This window comes from Channa argus, chromosome 18, assembly GCF_033026475.1.
Source record: "Channa argus isolate prfri chromosome 18, Channa argus male v1.0, whole genome shotgun sequence".
In the NCBI taxonomy this organism is placed as follows: domain Eukaryota; kingdom Metazoa; phylum Chordata; class Actinopteri; order Anabantiformes; family Channidae; genus Channa; species Channa argus.
The window spans coordinates 3,276,078-3,299,228 of record NC_090214.1 but is presented as its reverse complement, the minus strand read 5'-3'; the positions used below and the strand labels follow the sequence as shown (position 1 = coordinate 3,299,228).

The 23,151-nt window shown below is 39.7% G+C and overlaps 1 protein-coding gene across 7 annotated transcripts; it reads right to left on the bottom strand.

Annotated features, from left to right (window-relative positions):
- Positions 1 to 2,441: 2,441 nt before the first annotated feature.
- Positions 2,442 to 22,747, bottom strand: mzt2b (mitotic spindle organizing protein 2B). Of its 7 annotated transcripts, none has more exons than XM_067483800.1 (6): positions 22,592 to 22,747; positions 22,192 to 22,380; positions 20,830 to 20,990; positions 18,778 to 18,915; positions 17,491 to 17,647; positions 3,234 to 3,374 (listed from the first exon to the last, which is right to left on the bottom strand). In XM_067483800.1, exons 1-5 carry the CDS (start codon positions 22,660 to 22,662, stop codon positions 17,499 to 17,501), a joined length of 708 nt encoding a protein of 235 aa, XP_067339901.1. In that variant the 5' UTR covers positions 22,663 to 22,747; the 3' UTR covers positions 3,234 to 3,374; positions 17,491 to 17,498. The 7 variants fall into 7 exon arrangements, with proteins under 7 accessions (XP_067339903.1, XP_067339901.1, XP_067339902.1 ...); XM_067483801.1 differs by lacking the exon at positions 3,234 to 3,374 and adding an exon at positions 4,480 to 4,496; XM_067483799.1 differs by lacking the exon at positions 3,234 to 3,374 and having other exon boundaries at positions 16,851 to 17,647.
- Positions 22,748 to 23,151: the final 404 nt, after the last annotated feature.

Here is a 23,151-nt window from a genome sequence, read left to right as displayed (position 1 = left end):
GAGCATCTACACTTAAAATATGCACGAGGTCCACCACTAAATATTGATGGGAATATTCTACATCACTTTTCTTAAAAGCCGCTTTAGTTTCACCCAACTTCTTGTACATGGCCCCTGGACTGGGCCACATTTTAACTTTAAGGAATTAAAAAAAATGATCTAAAAAATGTATTATTTCATCTGAATGTTGTGAGCAGTTGTTGCAGCTGTTTGATCATGATTCTTATGTAAGCTTCAAGATTGACCGAGGGGTGGCCCCCTCACCCCTTTGAACCACACTTGCAGTGTCTAGTTTTTAGAGCCTTTTCCCTAAAAAACTGGAAACTGGTCAGAACTGAGAGTAAACCAAACCAGTAACGCTGTTAAGACCAAAACAATAGGCTGAAAGACACTATAACTGCAAAGTCGGGTGATAATTCTCTGAGAACTTAGTGATTATTAATTCGAAGGGCTAATTCATTTCAAGCGATTGATTATTAATATAAATATATTGATTGCTGCTCTACCATAAGGTAGAATTAGATTCTTACCAAGCCACATGCTAAACTAAAAAAAAATATGCTCTTAAAATTCTTTTATACCAACAGCTAATAAATAATTTCAGTGCTTTTCCTAACTGGAAGTAAAGTCTATTAAAAAAAAAAAAAAAAACCTGCAAAAGGATGAATGCAGTAATTAGGTTCAATGCAACAAAAATGCCAGACATGTAGATATGAACCAGAGTCATACAGGCATTGTGTGTAAGTATCACCAAACGTAACGAACAAGCACTCCCCGGGTGCGTGCTTGAACATCGCGAGGTGCTTCCGCAAAGTGAGCACCAGCTCATAAAACAGTTATGTAAAGTGGAGTGTTTTTGAAGGTCTTAAATGAACATTACCTGTGATCTCATTCTCATTAGAAACTGAGAACATTGTGAAGTGTTGATAGTCCCCGCAGTCTGAAGATGCGTGTGAATGTGTGAGAACGTGTCGGATGTCACAGGGAAGAAACACGCCGGCTCCACACATCAGCCGCCGAGAGGCAGGCAGGAGGTGAAGGAAGCAGGAGGAGAGGACCACTGCTTTCCATGTGATGCGCGTGACCCGTGTGGACACAAGTGAGAACGCAGGGGAGATGCTACCACAGGTTTACGTTTGGTTTATGAAGGTTTTCCCGGCCGACTCTTTCGCAGCTGGAGCGCCAGGTAAGCATCTGGTTAAAAGAAGCACGTGACCAATAAAACACAGCATAATAGTTGAAGTCACACAAGATGAAAATACTAATATACTGATTTAAATACACTTGAAAACTTGCTTTTCTGAGTTGTGTGGAAATAATAACGTTGGTGTTTACAACAACTTATTTTTGTGTGTCGTGTAAACTCAAATGTCATGGGTGTAAAATTAAACTTTATAAAATGGACTTGGTAACTCTTTGGGGGGCGGCTGTAGCTCAGCTGGTAAAGGCAGTCGTCCACAGACCACAGGGTCAGCGGATCGATCCCCGGCCCCTCCTCCATCCACTTACTGTGTGATATAGGATCTGCTGTATGTGGCACAGAGATTTAAACATTTAGAGCTAAAACATTAGAAAATATGACAAACTATGATACAAAACAGGGTTATTGACATGCATAATATAATTATTTCTGACAGTGATGGAAGTACTCAGATCTGTATCTATCTAAGTACCACAGTATAAATAAGTATTTAAAAGAAAACAAAGTTGTTGTTGTTTGCTTTAATAAAATGTCATAATTTAGTTGTCGATTACATTTGTAATATTATTCTGAAACCTAAAATTTTAATTAAATAAAGCGGAGTCATAGATGCAGTGGTCGCACAAGATTCCCTTGTGAAATGTAGTGGAGTTTTTTTTAATATTCAAGTGCAAATACGTCAAACCTGTTGGGTTGGGACTGACAGGCCTACAGTCTTTGAAAAAAGTACTTAGTTACTTTCTGCCACTGCTTTCTCTGTAGTAGCCAGTCAAAATAGCTTGATTGTTCCCAGTTTGTTCTGCTTTGAAATACTACTCTACAAATCTGATACGGTCGTTCAATTTCACTAATGGACCAATAATTTAAACTTGAGATGTTTACACACAGATGTCAGGAAAAGTAGAACTTTCCCTGTAAAACCAGTTGAATAATTTCGAAGGCTCGGACAGTTTGTAAATTATCAGCAGTTTAATGAAAAACATGACAAAACTATGCTGGTTGAAAACAGGAAGTACTGAAGAGATGTGACCCTGGACTCTGTCCCTCTTCATTTTTCTACAACATTTTGGACATTTTATACACCACACAACTGGATGAATCGACGAACGAATCAGAAAAACAGCTACACTTTAATTTATGTCCTAATGACAGTGCTGTTTATCATTTACATTATGATTTAAATGCAATTTACATTTACATGCACAATAATGAGCTGGAAAAAGTAAAAGTTCTCCTCATGCAGAGACATGTCACGCAGTTTTATATGAAGTGTTATATAATTGGATTATTGTTGGTTGAGATGGAGCTTTTTAAATTATTGTAAATGTATTTAGATTAGTAATGCAGTGTATTTTTAAAGCTTATTGTAGTTTTTGTCTTCAGTCTAAAGATATCTACATGTCAATAACTCAAAATTGCGCAATAGTAGAGGATTAAATAAAACATGAACTTATTGAAGTAAGTTATATATGAACACAATAGTTATAGCTTTAAAGCAGCTTCAACATAAAAATAATTTGTGTTGTTAAGACTCTTTCCTGTACTGAACAATATCAAAGTGTGGAAAGTAAAAGTCCCTCGTCACAAATAGTCCTTAAGTAAAAGTATCAGCTCAAAAAATACTTTGAGCTACCAACAGACTTTATGCAGAATGTCCTATGTAACATGAGTTTACACGATTTATTAGATTATAAATTGAAAAGCATTGTGTTCCTCACTTTAATGTTGTAGCTGGTAACGATTGAGCTCATTTTATTTACTTAATTCACCGTTTTTTATGACCTTATGCTTTGAATCTAATAATCAATAATGCAAATTACTTCACATACTGCTGAGTACCTCGTAAACTTCCTTGGTAAGTAAATGTTGATAGCAGGACTTTTAATCTAAACGTACTTTGAAACAGTGGAAATGCAGCTTTTTCGCTGTAATGATGTAAATACTTCCTTCTGCCCCCTCAGCCTGTGACTAATCTGCTGCTGTACACACAACCTGTCTTTTTTTTTTTTTTTCACTTGACAAATAATTGATGAACACATTAAGGTGAAGCGGTGGAGATCTGGCAGTTGTGTCTTTATGGGAACCACGTACGGTTTTTCCCCTATGATCTCAGCTCCGTGGCTCCATCCAGGCCAGCCAGCCCGCAGCTGAGTCATCCGAAGCCTCCCAGGACCTGGAAGGTTAATATTTGAAGGAAGGATGGTCCATAAATATGAGCAAAGGGACTTTTAATTAAATAAGCACTGCTTAAATATTCTCCTGGGCCTGCTGCTTTTGTTTAAAGGTGATTGATTGACTGCTATCACTCCAGGCAGGACCATTAGTTTCGCCACTCCCCGCAACACTCCATCCCTCCCCACCTTTTTTACTATTTCTCCAGCTCTGCCAACATCTCTCCCTTCCCATTCTCTCTTTCTGTCTCAATTACCCCCCCACCCCCCCACCCCATCTCTTTTGCCTCCTCTATGCGGCTGCTGTCAGTTCTCCTTCCTTTTCTCTTTCCATCAGTCCACGTCCCTGAGCTTCTCTCAGGAGGCCCATATTTCTCCAAACTCATGACAAGGTAATGAGGCCATGCTAAATCCTACCACGCCCTGGGGCTACATCAGAAGGTGGAGGGGCAGGGAGGCAGATCTGGCCTGGCCTGGCCTGGCCTGGTCTGGCCTGGCTCGGCCTGGCCGCACGCCTGTTCCATCCACACTGTGAGACATCTGTTATTGCCTGTGCTCTAAATAAAACTTTCTGAGCTGCTGAACTATGCAACCAAAGACACTCAAATTAAATTCTAGCACTTTCAGTTATTTCTCTCCTCTTTTTTCTTTTGGTTTTTTATCTCCTTTCTCTCTCTCCTTTCGCCTCCTTCCTTCAGAGCTGTGCTGGAGCAGCAGTCTGCCATGCTCTGCTGATTTCTAGCTGGAAGATCGGGATCGGCGGGGGAGCTCAGTCTGGCTGTGGACAGCTGAGCCATGTACAACACACACACGCAGAGAAACTATGTGAGGCACAGGAATCACATGAATTGTGGGTGCTAGGTGTCTGTGCACATTTGCATCTTGTCATCTTGCAATTATTACAGCTTCCAGCATAGGCTCTCCTTGTGTTTGCAAAACTATAAAATATTCTGTCTGCCTTCACATTGCAATCAGGTGGGAGGACAGTATATCAGGGCATTGAATGTCATATTTATTCAATTCTTTCATTTAATTCTTGATTCTACATTGCAATTTGCAGCACTGAGGTATTTCTTTCCTTGGTGAACACCATCAATATGCCATGCATTCCTTTTATTCGTCACCTTGAGGTAAAAGAAAGACTTGCATTGATGATCGGCACTTTGCAACAGAACAGAATTCCATTTTGCTTTCTTTTCATGAGAAGCAAATACAATCATTAGCATTGCAAACAGACATTAGTCATAGCCAGTTAGGAACTTTACATTGTGCTGAAATTAATTAGGGTGAAATACAGTATGTTTGTGATTTCTGGCTGTGGATGCAATTAGAAAGAAAGCGTGCAGAACAGTAGGGAAGACGTTTGTGAGGTTCTGCGGCGCACGTACGAGTAAAAACAACTACAATTCACTTGATATTATGTGCAAATTATATCTCGTTTAAAATAAAATCTTTAAAAAAATCTGCCGCAACAGCTCACTGTGCATTCGTTGCTGATTACAGGAAGTGAACCGCGTGTTTACCAAACACTTTAATGATACTACGGAAAAGTGACACGCAAACAGAGACGTTGACATGAATTGGTCCGTGTGTGGGATGGAGCGACACTCCACAGAGAGGAGGAGAGCAGCGAGAGGAGGCAGGAGAGGTGATGGTGTGATAACGGAGGCGGTGGAGAAAACACTCGGAGGCTGCACAGAGGGATATAGAGACGATGGTTGCACTCCAAGTATTGGACAGAGAAGCAGGTAAAGTAGGCTGCAGGTGAGTGGAGGAGGGGGACTGTGCATTTGAGTGAGAGAGTGAGTGAGTGAGTGAGCGAGAGAGAGAAAGTGAGGAGGGGGGTAGGCAGGCATATTAAAAATGCAGCAGTGGGGAGCAGGCCGGGGATTCACAGTAATTAGATGACAAAACGGCAGCGGGCTGGAGATGAGAGAGAGGGGTCACACACAATGCCACTGCTGCCGGGTAATTTGTAAGTGTCAATCACTAGCCTGCCAGGGGAAATGCAAGAGGGAGAGAGGGAGTGGGAGGGTGAGGAGTGGAGAGGGGTTAGTGTATAGAAGGGAGGGGGGCAGAGATAGAGGTAGTGCGACAGAATATGAGGGTGCTAGCGGGCTGCAAGAGACAGGATGGGAGGGTTTTTTTTTTTTTTTTCTAATGGAAAGTCAGAGAAGACAGAGTAAATTTAAAGATAGAGAGAGGACAGCGTGAGAGGAAGAGACAAAGAGAGAAGTGACATCTGGGCTTTAATATCTAATATTTGGCTTTTTCAAAAAAAAATAAATGAGACTCCTGAAAAGTGCTTTGTTATTTCAGTCATTATAGACTATTTTCAAAAACAAATACACACTTTCAGACAACAGTGTGTCATCATACAGTACACACACACAAACTACATTAAACCACCTATATATACACCTTAAAGACTCAATTCACCCAAAAGACGAAAATAACCAAACACATTTTCTCACTCACACTCTTAAATGTCTGGACTGTATGTGTTAGAAGTACTCAGATTATTTACTTAAGTTACTTTTTATTGGGAATGGAACCATGTACGATAACTTCCACAGGCTTTAAACACGTCACCCCCATGTCTCTCAAACTGCTTCAGGATTTCAGTACCATGAAGCAGGAAGGTGATCGAACATGATCACACTGCTATGTTACTAAGGTTTGTATTGACACCAGTATCATAAGTTCAAAAAGACATGTGTGATTTTTGAAATAAATGTTCCTTCATCTTTATATACTCTATGTATTTTTGCAATAATTGATCCACATATTAAATGGTAAATGGCCACATATTTTCCCCCCCAAATCTGAAACCTTTTTTCAGAAAAAAAAAATTACACTCCAGGATTGAAATGTAAAATTATTAATTTAAAAAGCATTTCAATGAGTGGCCCATAAAGGATTAAAAGGATAACATCATCATTTTGCAACTTGCTTTCTATGGCTTTAGGTTAGGAAAAACTCCTCCAGGTAATGTCATCTGGAGGTGCTTTTCATTATTAAGAGTTCAGATGATGTGGAGGAGCTCTGCTAAAACAGGTTGACCGTGATTACAAAGTTCGTCGTGTGAGCAACGAGATGACGTAATCTGAACTGAAAGTACCTTCAAGTGATGTCATCTCTGTCCATTTTAATATAGGGAAGTCAGAATGATGTTTAATGATATTTGTGTACATGTACTACCCAAACTGGAACCAAAAGAACCAGGTTTATTATCAGCGAAGGCGTCCTTTAAAGAAACAGTACATTAGGGTAGAAATACTCTTACAAGTAAAGGACCAACAGTGAAGACGGGAAAAGTACAAAAGTATGAGTAAAAACAAACAAAAAAAACCCCAAACAAACACACAAATGAACTGAAGTATCAAAAGTGTGAAGTACTCATTATGCAGAATGACTAATTTCACATCAGTGAATATAATATTGATGCAATAATGTGATTATCACTTCAATGTTGCACTTGGTGACAACAGAGCTGATTTTAATGACCTTATAAGCTGTTTTGATGATCGCGTTTCATAAAAACAGTTCTGTAGACACCATTTCTGTAAAGTAGTATGAGCTGCTTTGAGTTTTATTCACCTGAACTATATTGGAGTATTGGAGGCATGATTAGATACGGAGAAGTGAGAAAATGGAATACAAGCACAGAGAGAGCAGAGACATTCCTGTGGATCTGGGTGCACAAACCCTTGACCTTTTGTTTCCTGTTCGAGCTGGGCACCTTTGTTGCAAGTCGTATCCCGTCTCCCTCCCTCTATCTGCCCAGCGTTAATAAACACTACGGTCACTTAATGCTTTGACGCACCAGGATGCATCAACCTTTATCAATGAAAGTCTGCAACTGCAGACGTTCAGATCCAGGCGCAGCGGCGTGGACGAGCTGACATTAACCTCGACGGGGTCGGCAACGTATGTAAATATTCATCGCGGTAAAGCAGAATTGTGTGGCTTTTACCACGTGGCTTGACAGACAGGTAAAAGGCTGTATGCGTGACAGATAGAGAGGCCTTTTGCTCTTTCGTGAGTGGGTACAATAGGGTAGTTGTTGGCACGCTTCCAGTGAGCCAACACAATGGGCCAGCAGACAGCAGTGTGTTGGGGAGCACAGCCAACACATGCATAAGACACTGTACTGTATGTGCATACACACAGTCACATGGAGCAAATAATGTACATAATCTGTCTTTACACATGCAAAACAGCCATGCAGGTATTGTGTCGGGGAGTCGGGGCAGTGACATGACATGACACCGATGACATATAATAGATTCCTCAGGGGGATATTGTCCTGCAAGGCCACTGAGCTTTTATTTTGTTCATTCATTTTTGTTATTTTTTTTTAATCTGCAGGCCTGCACACACCTGGAGAAGCACAAACATGCATTCACACAAAGTCGTGCCCAAAAGGTTAAATTATAGCACAAAATTAAAAAAAACACTCTTACAGATAGTTCTTAGACAATAAACAATAATAACAAAAAACACAATAGAGGACTAATAAATAAAAAAGCAAACTCGCAAAGCTCTTAATTGTTATTTGTTCTTCCACTATTGGTTCACATCCCATATGCAAACAAGAGTATTAAAAAAAAATAAAATAAAAAAACATTATAAAGCCAGAAATGATTCATCAGGTTTAAACATTCATAAACTATAAATTGAAGGTGTACTAATTAAATATGAATAATTAAAGGCAATTAAAATCTTCATAGCTGAAACACACAGGACAGAAAATTCAGGAAATTCAACCGAGACAAAGATAGACTTGTAACCTCTGTCTCCTCCTTAATTAAAGGAATTTGGAGAACTGTAACACACACATGAACACAAAACACCTTTGGAAGAGCCTTAATTGGGAAATGATTAAACTCCTCTTTTCTTCCCAGTTTATTCTTTAGTCAACAATTAGCAGCTTGTAATCCAAAACACTGTGATTGTTACTTCTTCTTTTAGCAGCTCCAACACTTATGCTTCCTGGGGTGACAATGCACTTTAAATGGATTTCGTCAAGTATGTTTCAAACTCCTTCGCACCGTCTCAGGGACAGAGCTGAAATTTTAGAAATACAGAGGCCATGGTCGCTCCATACACCCCTCAGCACTCTCAGAGGTTCTTTCACCAAAATGGCTTCAGGTTTTCCAAATTCAATGGGTTCTAAAGTTATAAATACTCAAACCTCAGCCCACACACAGTTCAAGATTACAAATAACATGAGAACTAACAAGCCATAATAACTTGGCGATTACTGTATATTTTTTTATTACCAGTCTGACTTTGCAAAGTATTATTGATCAAAGATCACAGCATTGGAGTAAAAATGAAGTAAAAATGCAAACTGTGTATTAGCATAGAGAATGTGAAGATGACTTTATTCTATGTTAACTGTATGCCGGACGCAGGCGCCATCTTGTCAGATTTCCCCTGACTTTCTGTTGGCGAGTTGGAGGATGTGTTGTCACTTTCTGTCGTGATCCTGAAAAGCATCACTGCAGTGGGTCAGTAGACGGGGGCGGCTTCACCTATGTGTGTACATCTGAACTGGAATTAACCGACCTTGCACAGGGTAACGGAAACTTCTCCAAATGCTCAAAATTCTACGAACCATACTCGACAATGACATTGTGAGAGAAGTTTGTTAGAAATCTTTGCAAATTTATTAAAAATAGAAAACAAAAAAATGAATAACAAGTGCATAAGTATTCATGGCCTTTGCTATGACACTTCAAAATTGAGCTCTGGTGCTTCTTGTTTCCACTGATCATCCTTGAGACGTTTCTACATAGGGGGGCGGCTGTAGCTCAGTTGGTAAGGCAGTCGTCCATGGGGCACAGGGTCAGTGGTTCGAACCCGGTCCCAGCTATATGTTGAAGTGTCTCTGGGCAAAATACTCAATCCCCAACAGCCCACTCTCAACCCCAGCTGTGCACTGATGGTCCAAGCCCGGCAGAAATTGGGGAGGGTTGCATCAGGAAGAGCGTCCGGTTTAAAAACTTGCGGACAATGATCCGCTGTTGCGACCCTGAACTCATGGGATAAGCCGAAAGGACAAAAAATAAATGGATAAAAAAATCCTTCAGATGTTTCTAAATTTGATTGGAGTCCACCTGTGGAAAGCGTTCAACTGTCTATATAAAGTCCCACAGAGCAAACGAAAACCATTAAGAAAACCATTAAGTCCAAGTGTGGACAATTGTATGGTAGAGTGGCCAGACTGAAACCACTCCTCCGTAAAAGGCACATGACCGCCCACCTGAAGGTCTCTCAGACCATGAGAAACAAAAGTCTCTGGTCTGATGATGTAGAGATTGAACTCTTTGGCCTGAATTCATGTCTGTAGGAAACCAGGCACCACCTGGCCAATACCATCCCTACTGTAAAGCATGGTGGTGGCAGCATCATGCTGTGGGGATGTTTTTCAGCAGCAGCCATGCTGCAGCCACGCTTGTGGCATCATACTCAAAAAGACTCGAGGCTGTAACTGGTGCTAAAGGTGTTATGTACATGTCATTTATTTCATTTATTTATTTGTAATAAATTTGCAAAAAGATTTCCAACAAAATATTTCAAATTGTCATTATGGGGTATTGTTCGTAGAAAATAATGAATTTAATCAACTTCTAAATAAGGCTTTGACATAACAAAATGTGGGAGAAGCACTGGGAATACTTTCTGGGTGCACTGTGACGATCAGCTCACAGCAAACCAGTCGTCACAGGCTGCATAACTTTTCTCTAAAATACGAAGTTGCACCTGGTTCAGCACCCAGTCACACGTTACACAGTGTTAATATTAAGAGCAGACTCTTAGAGGCACCTCCCTACTGTAACACTGAGCTGCAGCCAAAGAAGTGATTTCAGAAAACAATTAATCTAAGACAGAACTCTCAGGCAGCTGTGCGAAGGTGCATGAGTGTTTATGGGTGTGCAGGCGTGTGTGGAACCTGACAGCCTGCCACACAATAGGGGTCCAAGTGAGTGTGAACTCTATTCGTTCACACAGCTGCCATTAACAGACGGGATGAACAGCCTCTTGCTAATAAAGTGAATAAATACAGTGCATAACGCTTAAGAGGCTGTGTTTACCTCCTCGGTCTCTGTCGATTAGTGCTTTTGGTTTCAAATTCTCCATTTGTGCTTAAATGTATTTGTCTGTATACGCAATCATGCCGTTACTACTGGGACTATGACGACATTAAGATGGAGGAATTAAAAACTGCTTTTATTCCAAAACGACATGCAGCTACACTAGCGTTTCAGCTCGTTACAGCATGTTTATCCCTCCAATCCGCAAACAACAACAACAACAACAACAACAGGTAATCCGGAGGCCCTGGTTGCAGACCAATAACGGTGGACTGCGACAAGCCAGAAGTTGTTGATCTCTGCAGAGAATGAACTTCATAACATAATTGCATTGAGTTCGGGAATCGGGTCTTGGCTCTAAGCCCAGAAACATCCTAAAAAAAGCCTCCAGAAAAAGTTGACAACTTCCGGCCGACCGGGTGTATGGAGCGACCATGGCCTCTGTATTTCTAAAATTTCAGCTCTGTCCCTGAGACGGTGCGAAGGAGTTTGAAACATACTTGACGAAATCCATTTAAAGTGCATTGTCACCCCAGGAAGCATAAGTTACACTGAGCAGGCTGCAAGAATTTCAGGGGATCATCTGATTTGCAGCTGCATCACACAGAAAGCGGAGAACAGTATTTGGGAAGGAAAAGCAAAACTGACTTCTTTGTCAGTTTCAAAGCGTGGAATGCCGTGCTACTGCCACCAGCTGTTCGGTCACTGAAATAACCGTCGCCCCAAACACCACAACACGAGCCAGCGCTTTCAGATTCACACACTTCGGTCTAATAGTCTGGGTAAAGAGCTAAAACGGGGAGTCAAGATGTGAATACAAACACATCTAGCTTAAGGTCGACATAACGTAGTATTAATAAATTACACTGGAGCAAAGGTAACTAGCCATGTTTTTAAATGTACGATAACCAGCAATGCAAAGTAACTGTACTTGATTATTTTTATTTTATGACACTTCTGTTAACTCTACCATAATATTGTAGTTTTACTCTACTACAGTTATTTGACAACTTTATTTACTAGTGTTTGTGTTTTTTATAACAAGTAAACTAATAATTTATGATGTATATTTATTGATTACCCAGCCGTCAGTACATAAAGTGGTTAAAGCTCCAGTTCCACCACGGTAACATTAGTAAGTTCTGTACATGCATCAATAAATATAATCAAGTAATGCATAACATACACACACACACACACACACACAGAATATTACTGTGCATAAAGACTACTTTTACTTTTGGTATGTTTTGATACTAACCAACACAAAGAAGGGAGTCAGTTTAGATATTAAAGATACTTATGATCTTATGATGAGGCCCACGTGGAAGAACCGTGGTTTTATTATTCTTTCAGTCAGTCAGATTGATGCCCAGAGATTTTACTTTCTCACTTAAGTACTTTTGAGTACCTAAAGTAAAAGTTAAAGCATAAGTACTTCTACTAGTACTTGCACTGAGTATTGAGTTCGTGTACCTCTGGTGACAGCGATTTATGTGGGATTAAACACGATACAGTGTGTGTCTGTGTGGGTTCAAGGTAAAAAAGGAACATGTCAGCCAACAATGCCACTAGGATCATGTCAGGCTTTGAATGAACAATACTGGTTAGTGGGATCGAGTCATTGTTGGTTGTGGGATTCGGTGACGTGAAAATCGAATAATTCACTATAGGTTTTTACATTTTTAAGCTATGTAGGTCCTTGACATGACTGTTCAGTAAAATGGAAAATACGCAACGAGGTATTTTATGATCACGCATGGTATCTGAATGTTTTAAATGTATTTAAAGATACTGCACACTCAGATTTCTCCCCCTACTTCAAAGAAAAGTGAACTTCTTTGTGGTTTTCACATTTAGAGCTGTTGCAATTGAGGAACACTGATGTCCCCGTCCCTGGGAGGTACTCTGGTACTTGGGTGTTTTAGTGACCTCCAAAGTCTACGTGTAGAAGTATTTTTTGTAAATGTAGAGTTTGAAAAATGCTGTATATTGTAAGTCCATAATTCTTCCTTACATTTCTTTTTCCCTCTGAAAGAGCATTTAGCCTAATAGGAAATAAAGTAGAAACGCTCAAATTTAATTCAAGTTTCTCTCACTACCTTTTTCGGAGTAGTGCATTGGATGATGTATTTTAATCTTTTTTCCACATCTCAGGCTTTTTTTTTTTAAATTGTGGAAATACTATTTACCTAAGTTGTTGCCTAGAGTCAAGCATGTAATCTAACTACACTAATTATAAAGTAATTAAAAACAAAGCTGTATGCCATTTTAGCCAACAGCTTGTTTAGTTGAATTGAGTTTATGAGACAGATTTCTTACTATAAATAAGTTGGAACAACTAATTTAATAAATACGATGAGATAAGACATCAAAAAATTAAAAGGGTTTGGACATTTTTTAACCTCAGAATTTGGTCCCACTCACAGCTTTAAAAAAACAAACAAACTACATTTTAGAAATTAAACAGAAAAAAATCATTAGAGATCTGAACAGTTACTCTAAAGACTCATATAAATACATTAGTATAAATTCAGTACTGTAAAAAAGGTACAAGTAAGTAAATATCACCTTTTTCAACACAGCCTGGGCTGCAGTGATGTCACATTATAACTTCACCAATCTGGCATAACATTATCACCACCTGTACTTTGCAATGTAATCTAATACAGCAGCTCTGCCATGAGTTCTACTTTTACACTGTTATCATTTCTCCCTTTTTAGGTTGGAATAGTCAGAAAGGTGATAATTCTACTATGTGTTTAATACTGAGGTCAAAGTGGGCAGTGCAGTTGGACTGGTGTGCAATATAAAGAGGTGGTTCTAATGTTTTGGCCCCCTTTTTGTAATTTCGGTGAACTGACCCTTTAAGGATGTTGGCTCCATTTCTAGCTTTGGAAGAAATAACAAGAAAGAATTAAATTGACATTTATGCCGTTAAAGATGCTGATCCAGCTGCAAGAGGAAGAATGATGGAAGGAGGAGGATCAGGGGGAAAACATTTAGCTGCTGGTTGAAAGACTATAGTGCGTAACAGAGTGGAGAGAGAGTGAAGATAGAGACAGAGGATGGAGGGAGGAGGTGGCGGTGGTGGTGCTGGAAAGGAGGTGCAACAAGATGGAGAGTGACTGCCTGCACATACTGTCAAGGCAGTTAATATAAGGTGTGGAGATAAGGCCCCACAGACAAACATTGACCAAATCAGGCATTTCAGCAGCACAGCCCAAGCTGTCAGTCAGCCTGAGAGACAGACCAACAATCAGCACTCTACCTCTGATAAGGGCTCTACTGGGCGCGTGCAGGAAATAGCCAATCTGCAGCCAGGCTGGCAAGGAGGGTGATGGCGGGGGAGAGGAGGGGAACGAGAGCGGTGTGATGATGGAGGGAGAAGGCGTTTAGAGCAGGGGGCGAATGTAGAGAGACAACAAGTGCGGGGAAAGTGGCCTATAAATTTAGAGAGAACTAAGAGTTAATACCCAAGAGAAAGAGGCAAGAAGGAGGGAAGAGAAAGAAAACAGGGTGATATACCTCCGCACCCCACCCGAGTGCTCTCACAGAGAAAGAGATTAAGAAGGGAATATAAGTGATGGTAGTAAAAAAAAAAAAAAAAAAAAATAGAGAAAGAGAGGTGTGACATCAGCTCTTAAAATAGTGTCTCTCCCCAGTTTTTTGTCACCTGGGAACAGCTTGCACAGAGAGAGTGTGAGAACTTGGTTTAGACCAACACCTTACATTAATGATTTGCCAACAGCTTTGACTAGCTCATTCTTCAATGTGCCATTCGCCCTGCCTCGCACACAATAGCATCATTTCATTGTCTCTATTGATTAATGGTGCATATGGTGTGTACATGCACGAGCACAAATTCACATTCAATGAGTGTGTGCGGTGCATCTGAGAGCAGGATAACACACTATTTAATAGAAGAGTCTGCACTGCCTATGAAATTCCCCCATAACAAAATAAACACATCGGAAATGCTGGAAAGGATGCCAACGGAAGTCTACGGCAGTGGAAGGCCACGTTGGTACCTTGGATCCACACTGGCCCCTACGGTTCATATTGGGAACCACAGTCTGGCTGCAAGTTTGAAGAAATAAATTCCCAGCCGTTTACCTTTGTCAAACACATTTAGGCTCCTCCGAGCAAAACAGCAGAGAGCACTGACAGCTGGCGAGTATTTATTTTCGGAAGTGGAGTCAGAGGGGTGTCTGCAGCTTCCTTGATCATGAACCAAACTGCCATTACCATGACCACTGATAACAGTAGGATTCGTAAACAAGCTAATCACCGAGGGCCTGTTTGTATTCACATTTGTGTTTGCATGCACTGATGTGCAGGGGAGGAGGGCGCAAAGACCGGAAAGACAGACGAAGGGTGGTGTGTGGGGAACTGGAAGAGACATGGATGGAGGGTGGAGGTGGGGTGTGTGTGTGTGTGAAAGGGTTAAGTTTCCTCCCTGGTTGCATGCTGCTTTCCCTTGCTCTGTCAAGCCCCATTAAACCTGCTACACCACAGCAATATGGTCCCATCAATTACAGGCACGCTGCCATCAATGCTGAGCGCAGAGGAGAGGAGAGGAGAGGCAAGAACACATAAACAGGACAAACGGCCACATAAAAGACCTGCAGCTACATAAAGTCCTGCAGGCTGCCTCTAGACACACACACACACACACACACACACACACACACACACACACACACACGGTATCTTCTCACTGTGTGTCTCTGCATCACCAAGTACTTTGCTGCTTTGTTTCAAATACACACAGTAGAAAATACTAAATGCATGACTTTTATATTCACTCTCTTTCATTCATGCAGATCCCCCCCCCAAAAAAAAATAAATATTTTTTTATATATGAAAGATGCTCCAGCATGCTCCAGTTTAAAAAATAAAAACTGGAGCATGCTGGAGCATCTTTCATATATAAAAAAAATAAATATTTTTTTATATACATTTATTTATTTTTTTATATTTATAAAGGCACACTACAACCTAAACTGGAGCATGCTTCTACTGCCCCCATGTGATAGAAGTCGAACAGAGGTATGATCATCAAATTTTCGAACTTTTAAAAATACATCTTCTCCTCACACCCACACATCTTTTCCAAAGCGCAGGAGAGAGAGACAGAAAAAATAAAAATAATAAAAAAGAAATCAATGAGACCATGACAGTTTGAGTGAGATCAATAGCAACGAGTATTTCTTAAAAGTGACACATTTTCATCGCCGCCACAGAACAACGTGCATTCCTCAAGGTTTGATTATATTATCAGCCATTCAAGAAGAGAAAGACGAAAACGCCGCAGTCACTCAGTGCCAGACCCAGAAGAAAGACAAACTACCACTTCGCTGAGATGGTGTCAACTAGCAGAGAGAAAGAAACGCGCCATTTTTTTGCCTATTGATATTGTAGCATCTTAAAAGATTTTTTTTGTGTGTGTGTGTGTGTACAGTAATGGTGATCTGAGCCAAGATTCTCTGAGCAACTAATCAAATAACCGAATTTTCAAAGTATCTAAACACTAAAAGCAGCAATGGCAAATCAGCATCCGCTCTGACAATGACAGGATTCCCATGCCATGACCCCTCCCCATTAAATACTGTTTTCTTTATAGAATGTATTTTTTATATATATATATTTTTTATTTAGCAGAAATAATAGAAGGGGAAAAAAAAAGCTGCAGACTTTCCACCCAAGGTTAAGCATCACAGAAACCCCTGGCCTCATTTTACCTTTCATTAAAAGTATTCCATTGACTTTCACACATTGTGGAACACAGATTTTAAAGCTTCCACAAATAAAAAAGAAAAGAAAAAAAAAAGTGTTGCTTCAATGTTTGACCTTCACTCTGCACAATGATGTATGATCAGGGTTTAACACTAGAAGGCTGCTTTTACTTTCATTTGCTGAAAGGAGATTTTCTGTGCTCACCTTAAAACAGCCTGTAAGACATTTTCAACGGATATGTGCGGATAAGGTTTGGCAGCCGAGTCCAAACTTTCCAAAACACTTCAGGGTACTTTTGTAGTGTCCACCACAATTCCAATTCTTTCCTGAAGCTGAATACATGCTCTAACTGTCCTCCAACTTTAAACAACTTTACAAAGATTTTCTGGGCAGCAATCTGACTGATTTTAAATACCGTTGAACTTGATGCTGTACCTTACTTCCCACCACTTTTCGAGTGCAGTGGAAACCAGCTGTGACCATAATTTACCGATTGAGCAGGCAGTGAACCGTGAATTTTTAAAAACCTTTTTTTTTTTTCTGAAAATGTTTACCTGCTGCAGAAGACACAAAAGTCACAATATTTCTATGTATTTTCACGGATTTGGCTTTTTTTTTTTTTTTTTTTTTTAAATATAAATGAGGGACCGTGAAATAAATGTTTAAGAATTTCTAGCTGAGCTTGACATTTTGTGTGGACAAATAACAAAAATCGCAAGCTCTTATTTATAGCAGCATATTTAAAATACTATCACTACAAAGCAAATTCTGTAAGTATTTTTTCGTTGGGTTTATTAAAAGATTAATCATAATATAAATACTGCAATTTCAATACAGACATTTTCATTTTTACACGTTGAATCCTAACCCAGACAGACTGGAGACTTTTATCACTTGCAGTTAACATCTGCCAGACAAAATCTGAGGTGGCACTTCGGAAATATTAAAGAACGGCTTCACCCAGATGTTAGAAAAACATACAACTGTATTCCGTCTAGAAGATGTGTAGCTTTTATTTTATTTTCCAGGTTTTTGAGATGTGTCCCTCATCACAGACCTCACTGTAAAAGGTTTTCATTTATACTATGATGAATTTAAAAAAAGAAAAGTTTACACTGAGATTATATGAGGAGGTGACAATATTCTCAAAGCTACAGCAAATACATTTTTTACCGAAGATGAGACTGTGGGTGAACCAACCTTCCTTAACAGGTAAAGCAAACACGTTGTTTAAACGTCAAAAAAAAAAAGAAGACATATTTACAGATGGTCTCACATGGAGTTTTATGTTGAGTTTATCTGCGAGGAGGAACTGCTGCTGCCGGAGCTCTTGGTCTTTTGTCCTCTGGTGGCGCTGGGCTGCCGCTGCACTCTCTGGCTGGAGGCCTCTCTACTCTTTTCACCGTGGCTCGCTCCGGCTTTACTGCGCACTGCTGACAAAGTCGAAAAATAAGGTAAAAGGAGGAGGCAAATGAACTTTAATGTAGCCTCACACGTTCCAAGCACCTTGGCACTTTTAATGGTGCAAATGGCGATGATGAGGAAAAAGCGCAAATGAAAAGTCAGAGGACTCTTTCCTGTCTCGTATCCTCTTAAAAGTACCGTTAATAACCTTGCACAGTGACTAGAAGGAGCTTTTAGCAACTATAAACTTTGATAATTAGTTTCTTTGGTCAGTTTTGAGACAAGAAACAAGAAATTGTTCCTCATAGAAATTATATGTTTCATGAACATGTGATAAATAAGTGAAACTACTAACAGACTTTAGATGCATATTGCTGTGTAATTGACTCAACCAGTTGAATGATTTTATGGCTACTGTTACAATATGCTTCACTATTAAACTATAGTTTTGATTCGTAGCTGCTGCTTAATGAATAAACACACAATCAATTTAGGGTTTTGCTGCTACTGCTTAATTTTGTTCCAGCTGATATTAAAAGCTGCTCTGTTTAACAAAACAAAATTAACAAAAATCATCATCATCAAAACCCTTAATATGTCAGTGCCCAAAAGAATGTAGCAAGACACTAAATCCAAACAGCCCACATTGTACTTGACATGATTTGTATTCCCAATGTGTTCTAATGTGCTGCTTTTATTAAAGATCAGGTTTTCCATGCTGCTGCACGTTTTGGTCAGGAGGGATGATGATGTCGTTATACACGAAACGTATCATTTGTTAATTCATTCAGAATCTATTCAAGTTTTCCTTAACACATATTAAGTCCACAACATCATCTGATGGTTTCTTCACCAACTTTCTAGACACACAAACAAAAAAAAATAACTAAATAAAAATCAATCATGCAGAGAATATGTCCACACCAGCACGCAAAGGCAGGATCTTTCTAGGCCACACATGCATGCATACACACACACACACACACACACACACACTTTCCACTCGGCTCATTTCACAAGTTTCCTTATGAAAGGGAGAAAGCACAGCAGGAAGTCTTGGCACGTACCTGGAGCACATTAAACACACACAACACTTAGTAATAAGAAAAGCAAGCAAGCAAACAGATGGACGTGTAAGACACAGTGCACCAGAGGGGACCTTGAGCGTGAGGAGAGCTACTGTCTTGGGGGCCGTAGACCACAATCTTAGTGTTGACTCTTGTGGCTCTGGGGCCAGACGCTGAAGGGGGAGCGGCAGGAGGCTTAGGGCTCTTTCCAGAGACCAAAGAGTCCTCTTCTTTAGGAAACAAGAGGCACAGAAAAAGCAGAATTCATTGGGGATAAAATAGGAATTACAAAGAACCATGACAGGCGCACAGTGAAGATCAGCTTCTTTTTTTAATGACAGTCTACTGTATACGCTTAGTCTTCAGGTTACCTCCACTTAAGTGGAAAAGCTCAGTGTGGGGTGAAGTGAAGAGGGACTTTAGTGAGGGGGATTAGGTGGCACAGAGTGCTCGACAAGAACCTCTAGTACAATATGTACAGTACTGTATTGGAGCCATGTGAATACTTCACATGCTCAATAAGGGAGGGGAGAAGCAAAGAGCAGAGGGAAATAAAAGACGGAAAACTGAAAGGTAAAGCCTGAAAAAGAAAACATTAAAACATTCTGAAAGGTATCGTCTATTCTACACTTTGTGAAAAGCTGGAAGTCTATGCTGTGCCGACCTTGAGCTCTTTCATACTGCCCCACATAATGACCCACACATACAGCCAAGTTGGCATCGCATCAGACATATACCTTATACTTTCGATTTACTATAATTTGTTTTTATACTGCATAAGTCACCGACATAAATTAGTGAAGCTTTGGAGCATCTTGGTAGGCAAATGGTTAAAGCGCATGTCAAAACTGCAACATACAACTTCATCTACTGCAGAGATGCACTGCACTGTATCTTTAAGTGATACTGTTTTTCCGAGTTACGGTACGAGAAGTTATTAGCAGGAAATGATAAACTACTGCTGGAATGAATGCAAATCTTAAGAACTCAGTGTACAAGTTGGTTTTGTTTGCATGGTGTTCCTGAAATAGTTTAGTAAGAAATTTAAGTTTAATCACACTGTGGGAACCATGTTTCATGAACTTAACACAATTTCCAGAGGTGACCACATTTTTCTTGCCCGCAAATGTAGTAAATAAGCAGTGTGTGGCACCCAGACCAGGAAATACCGAAAAACACTAGGACGACTTTGTTGGTAAGTTGGTTAAACCTGCTCTATGCTGACATTCATTTTTTGTAAATGCAAAAATTAAAACAGAGTGCTGTTATTTATCCAACCTTAATCAAGTCACTTCAGGCCTCTTTGTTTGCTGTTGAACTTATGAAGGCTACTCAAACTATTCATAAACTCACAAATCGGAAATTTCTAAAGACAGTTTTGTTCAGTTTGGTAAAGACCATACAATCATGACATAAGCAAGTTCAGCTTGTCATTTATTTAAGTTAGGAAATTAATGTTGGTTAACTATAGCTGATCTGACCTTCTGTTTGACATTTTACCTGGAAACACTGGGACACTGTGGGAATATAATAGATATAGAAATAGATATTTTTAAAAAAAGTCTTAACGCTCCTGACCTTTAAAATTATCTATTGATGACAAAGCCTGTTCCGAGGCAACTCGCCCAAGTGGGGAACCCGCAGGGCACAGTGTCTGTCATGTTCGATATTTAAACTAAAGCCAATAGTTTTGCAAACCGACGACAGATATTTCTGTCTTTTCAGAGATCATGCCTGGACTGTGTGGACATGTACTATACAGACAATGTTTTAGTGCTATTGTCCTGTGGAATATATTGCAATTGTTATACTACAGAGTTGTGAATTTATTGGCACCTATAGGTCACCATGAAGATTTTTGGAATTCTCAGACCGTGTTAACTGTTGGAAGACGCAAGCACAATCTTGGGATCTAGGCTCAGATCGTTTTTGTTGTTCAAATCATATTCATTTGATGGACGATGTGACATCGACTTAAAAAAGCTGAAAGTCAACCTCACATTCTCAGTGCAATACCAACATGATCCAACTTCAGCCTGGGCCTTGTAATCCACCACATTAATGATAAAGAGCTCAGAGAGTTTGCAGGGCCTCTGGGTTAAAACTACATTGTTCATGCTGCCTCCCTGTCTTCAGACACTAACCTCTGGCCTCTGTAGGTGCTGGGTTGATACTAGTTGTCTGGGAGGCAGATGAAGACTCCCCAGTGTTGCTCTCAGCTAGTCTCTGACCTGCACACATTGCCTTAAGAGTCTGGAAAACTGCTTGAGGGGCCACATTCATCTTCAGCAAGTCCACTATGATCCTAGAAAGCAAAGAAGAAGGGTGTGGGACTGAAGCTACATTATCTCTGAGGGGAAATCTGTTTATGCAGGGAGGCAAAATACATATGAACTCTAGCAAAACATAATTTATATATAAAAACACAGAACTCCAAACACAAAAATATTAAACCAGGGGTACAATGTGGTAATGATTACTTCAGTCAGTCATCCAGTAAAACATAATCATCATATCAACTCAAGATGCAAAACTGAATCCCGTCAAAGTAAGAGAAAAAATAACATTTCATTTTTGGCACTTTCAGCATCCATGCGAAGGGGGAGTCAAATTAATCAGTCATAATTAGTCTTCTTCAACAAGGTGTTAGACAGCTTAAGCATTTTAACTAGACTGTGCCATCAGTTTGCCAAACATCCAAACCATATTTTTTAAATAGACTGTCACAGTTTTCTCGTTAAAATTCAGCTTACATTTTCAAAGATCAACAGCTTTTGGCTTGTCTCTTCAGGGGGTCGCCACACTTGGTGGGATTCGAACCTGGGGCCTTCTACATCCCAACCCAATGCTCTACCAGTGAGCCACCAGGCCCCCAGCTTACTGTCTCAAAGCAATTTATCAAATTCAAATCCACTCAATGAGTTCAAATGATTTCAAAACCTGTATAAAACATATCTTAATCCATTACTTTAAAAACCTTTATTTCACATTTTGCAGAACTAAAACAAAGTGTTTTGCACAATATGAGATATACCTAATAGTTTAAGAGCCAACCTGTTTCTCCTCACAATAATGACACATTTGGTAAGTTTTATTATGATATAGACCAACCAAGCGTGACACTGAAACTAATAGCCAAGACAATAAATAGCTATCAGCCTAAGTTATAGACATTCTGCTGAGAAGACAAGTCTGAATGCTCCGGGACATTCATTGACCCTGTTGTCTCCTATTTTTCTCCGCAGTGGGCTGTGCTGCAGCTCCACATGTAAAAACAACACAGAGAAAATAATGTCAGTTCTTGTCGAGTAAATGTCAAGTAAAGAATACTGCTGACTTTTGCAACGTTCACTTAATGTTACCTGAAGGTGATCTAGTTGTTACACTGCTACAGGTGACAGAAAACTCACAATGAGTGAATCAGTCATCATATGTAAAATAAAAAAAAAAAAAAAGGTGAGCATTAAAACACACATCACGGTCTGCTTTCTGTTGGTTACGCTTACTTGAAAACTTCTTGGTCTACTGTGATCCCTGCAGCCTGGGTGAGTTCAAACAGCTCGGCTTCCTCCGCACTAAGGACTTTCTTCTTCTTAATGGCATATTTCTGCACGTTTGAGGTGACGACCACCGCCGGAGAGTCGGGGGCGGAGGGAACAGTTTGTTGTGGTTGTTGAGACATCAGAAATTGATTTCTAAGAGGATGTGCAGGGACAGAATAAATGAGATTAGATTGGCTAGTTGACGTTGAATGAAGCTGTAATGTTCCAACACTGAGCTGCCCGCACAAAATGAAAAAACTCACTTATTCCGCACTCATGTTTAAAACATTAACGAACACATGACTAACAAAACTAAATATTGTGAAGCTACAAAACATGCGTTTATTTCAATAGAAACATCTACCTTTGAATGATCAGTGAGGAAGAATAACCATCACAATCGCTTCCAAGTGAGGCGCGCAAAATACACGTCATTACAAAAAGACACCGCGTTGCTTTTTGGGATTTGTTGTATTAAATAATAGAAATATTGTCCACAGAAAACTTTAAACTAGGCTCATGTGCAATTTATAGCAATTTTTTGGGGTATTTGTGCGACTTTTACATTTCTTTTTTTTTTTGGCCAGTTTGCGTTTTTTTAAACGTCACGTTTCGATTTTTGTTATTTTCCAACCGTTTTGGGTTCATTTGTGTTAGGTAGTCATAAGGTAATGTTTTTTTTGTGTGTGTGAGTTCATTTTATGGCAACTTGTAGTCACTGGGTTTCCTTTTTTTTTGTCACTTTTGGGCAATTTGTCTGTTGTTCATTTTGAACCTGTTAGTGATTTTTTTATATGTATTTATTTATTGTCATTTGTATTTGTATCTGGATATAAAAAAAATATATGTTTGTTCTTTAGTACTTCAGTAGACTAACATGTGACATTGTTTGTTTTTAATTATTGTATAAAATTGTAAAAGCTA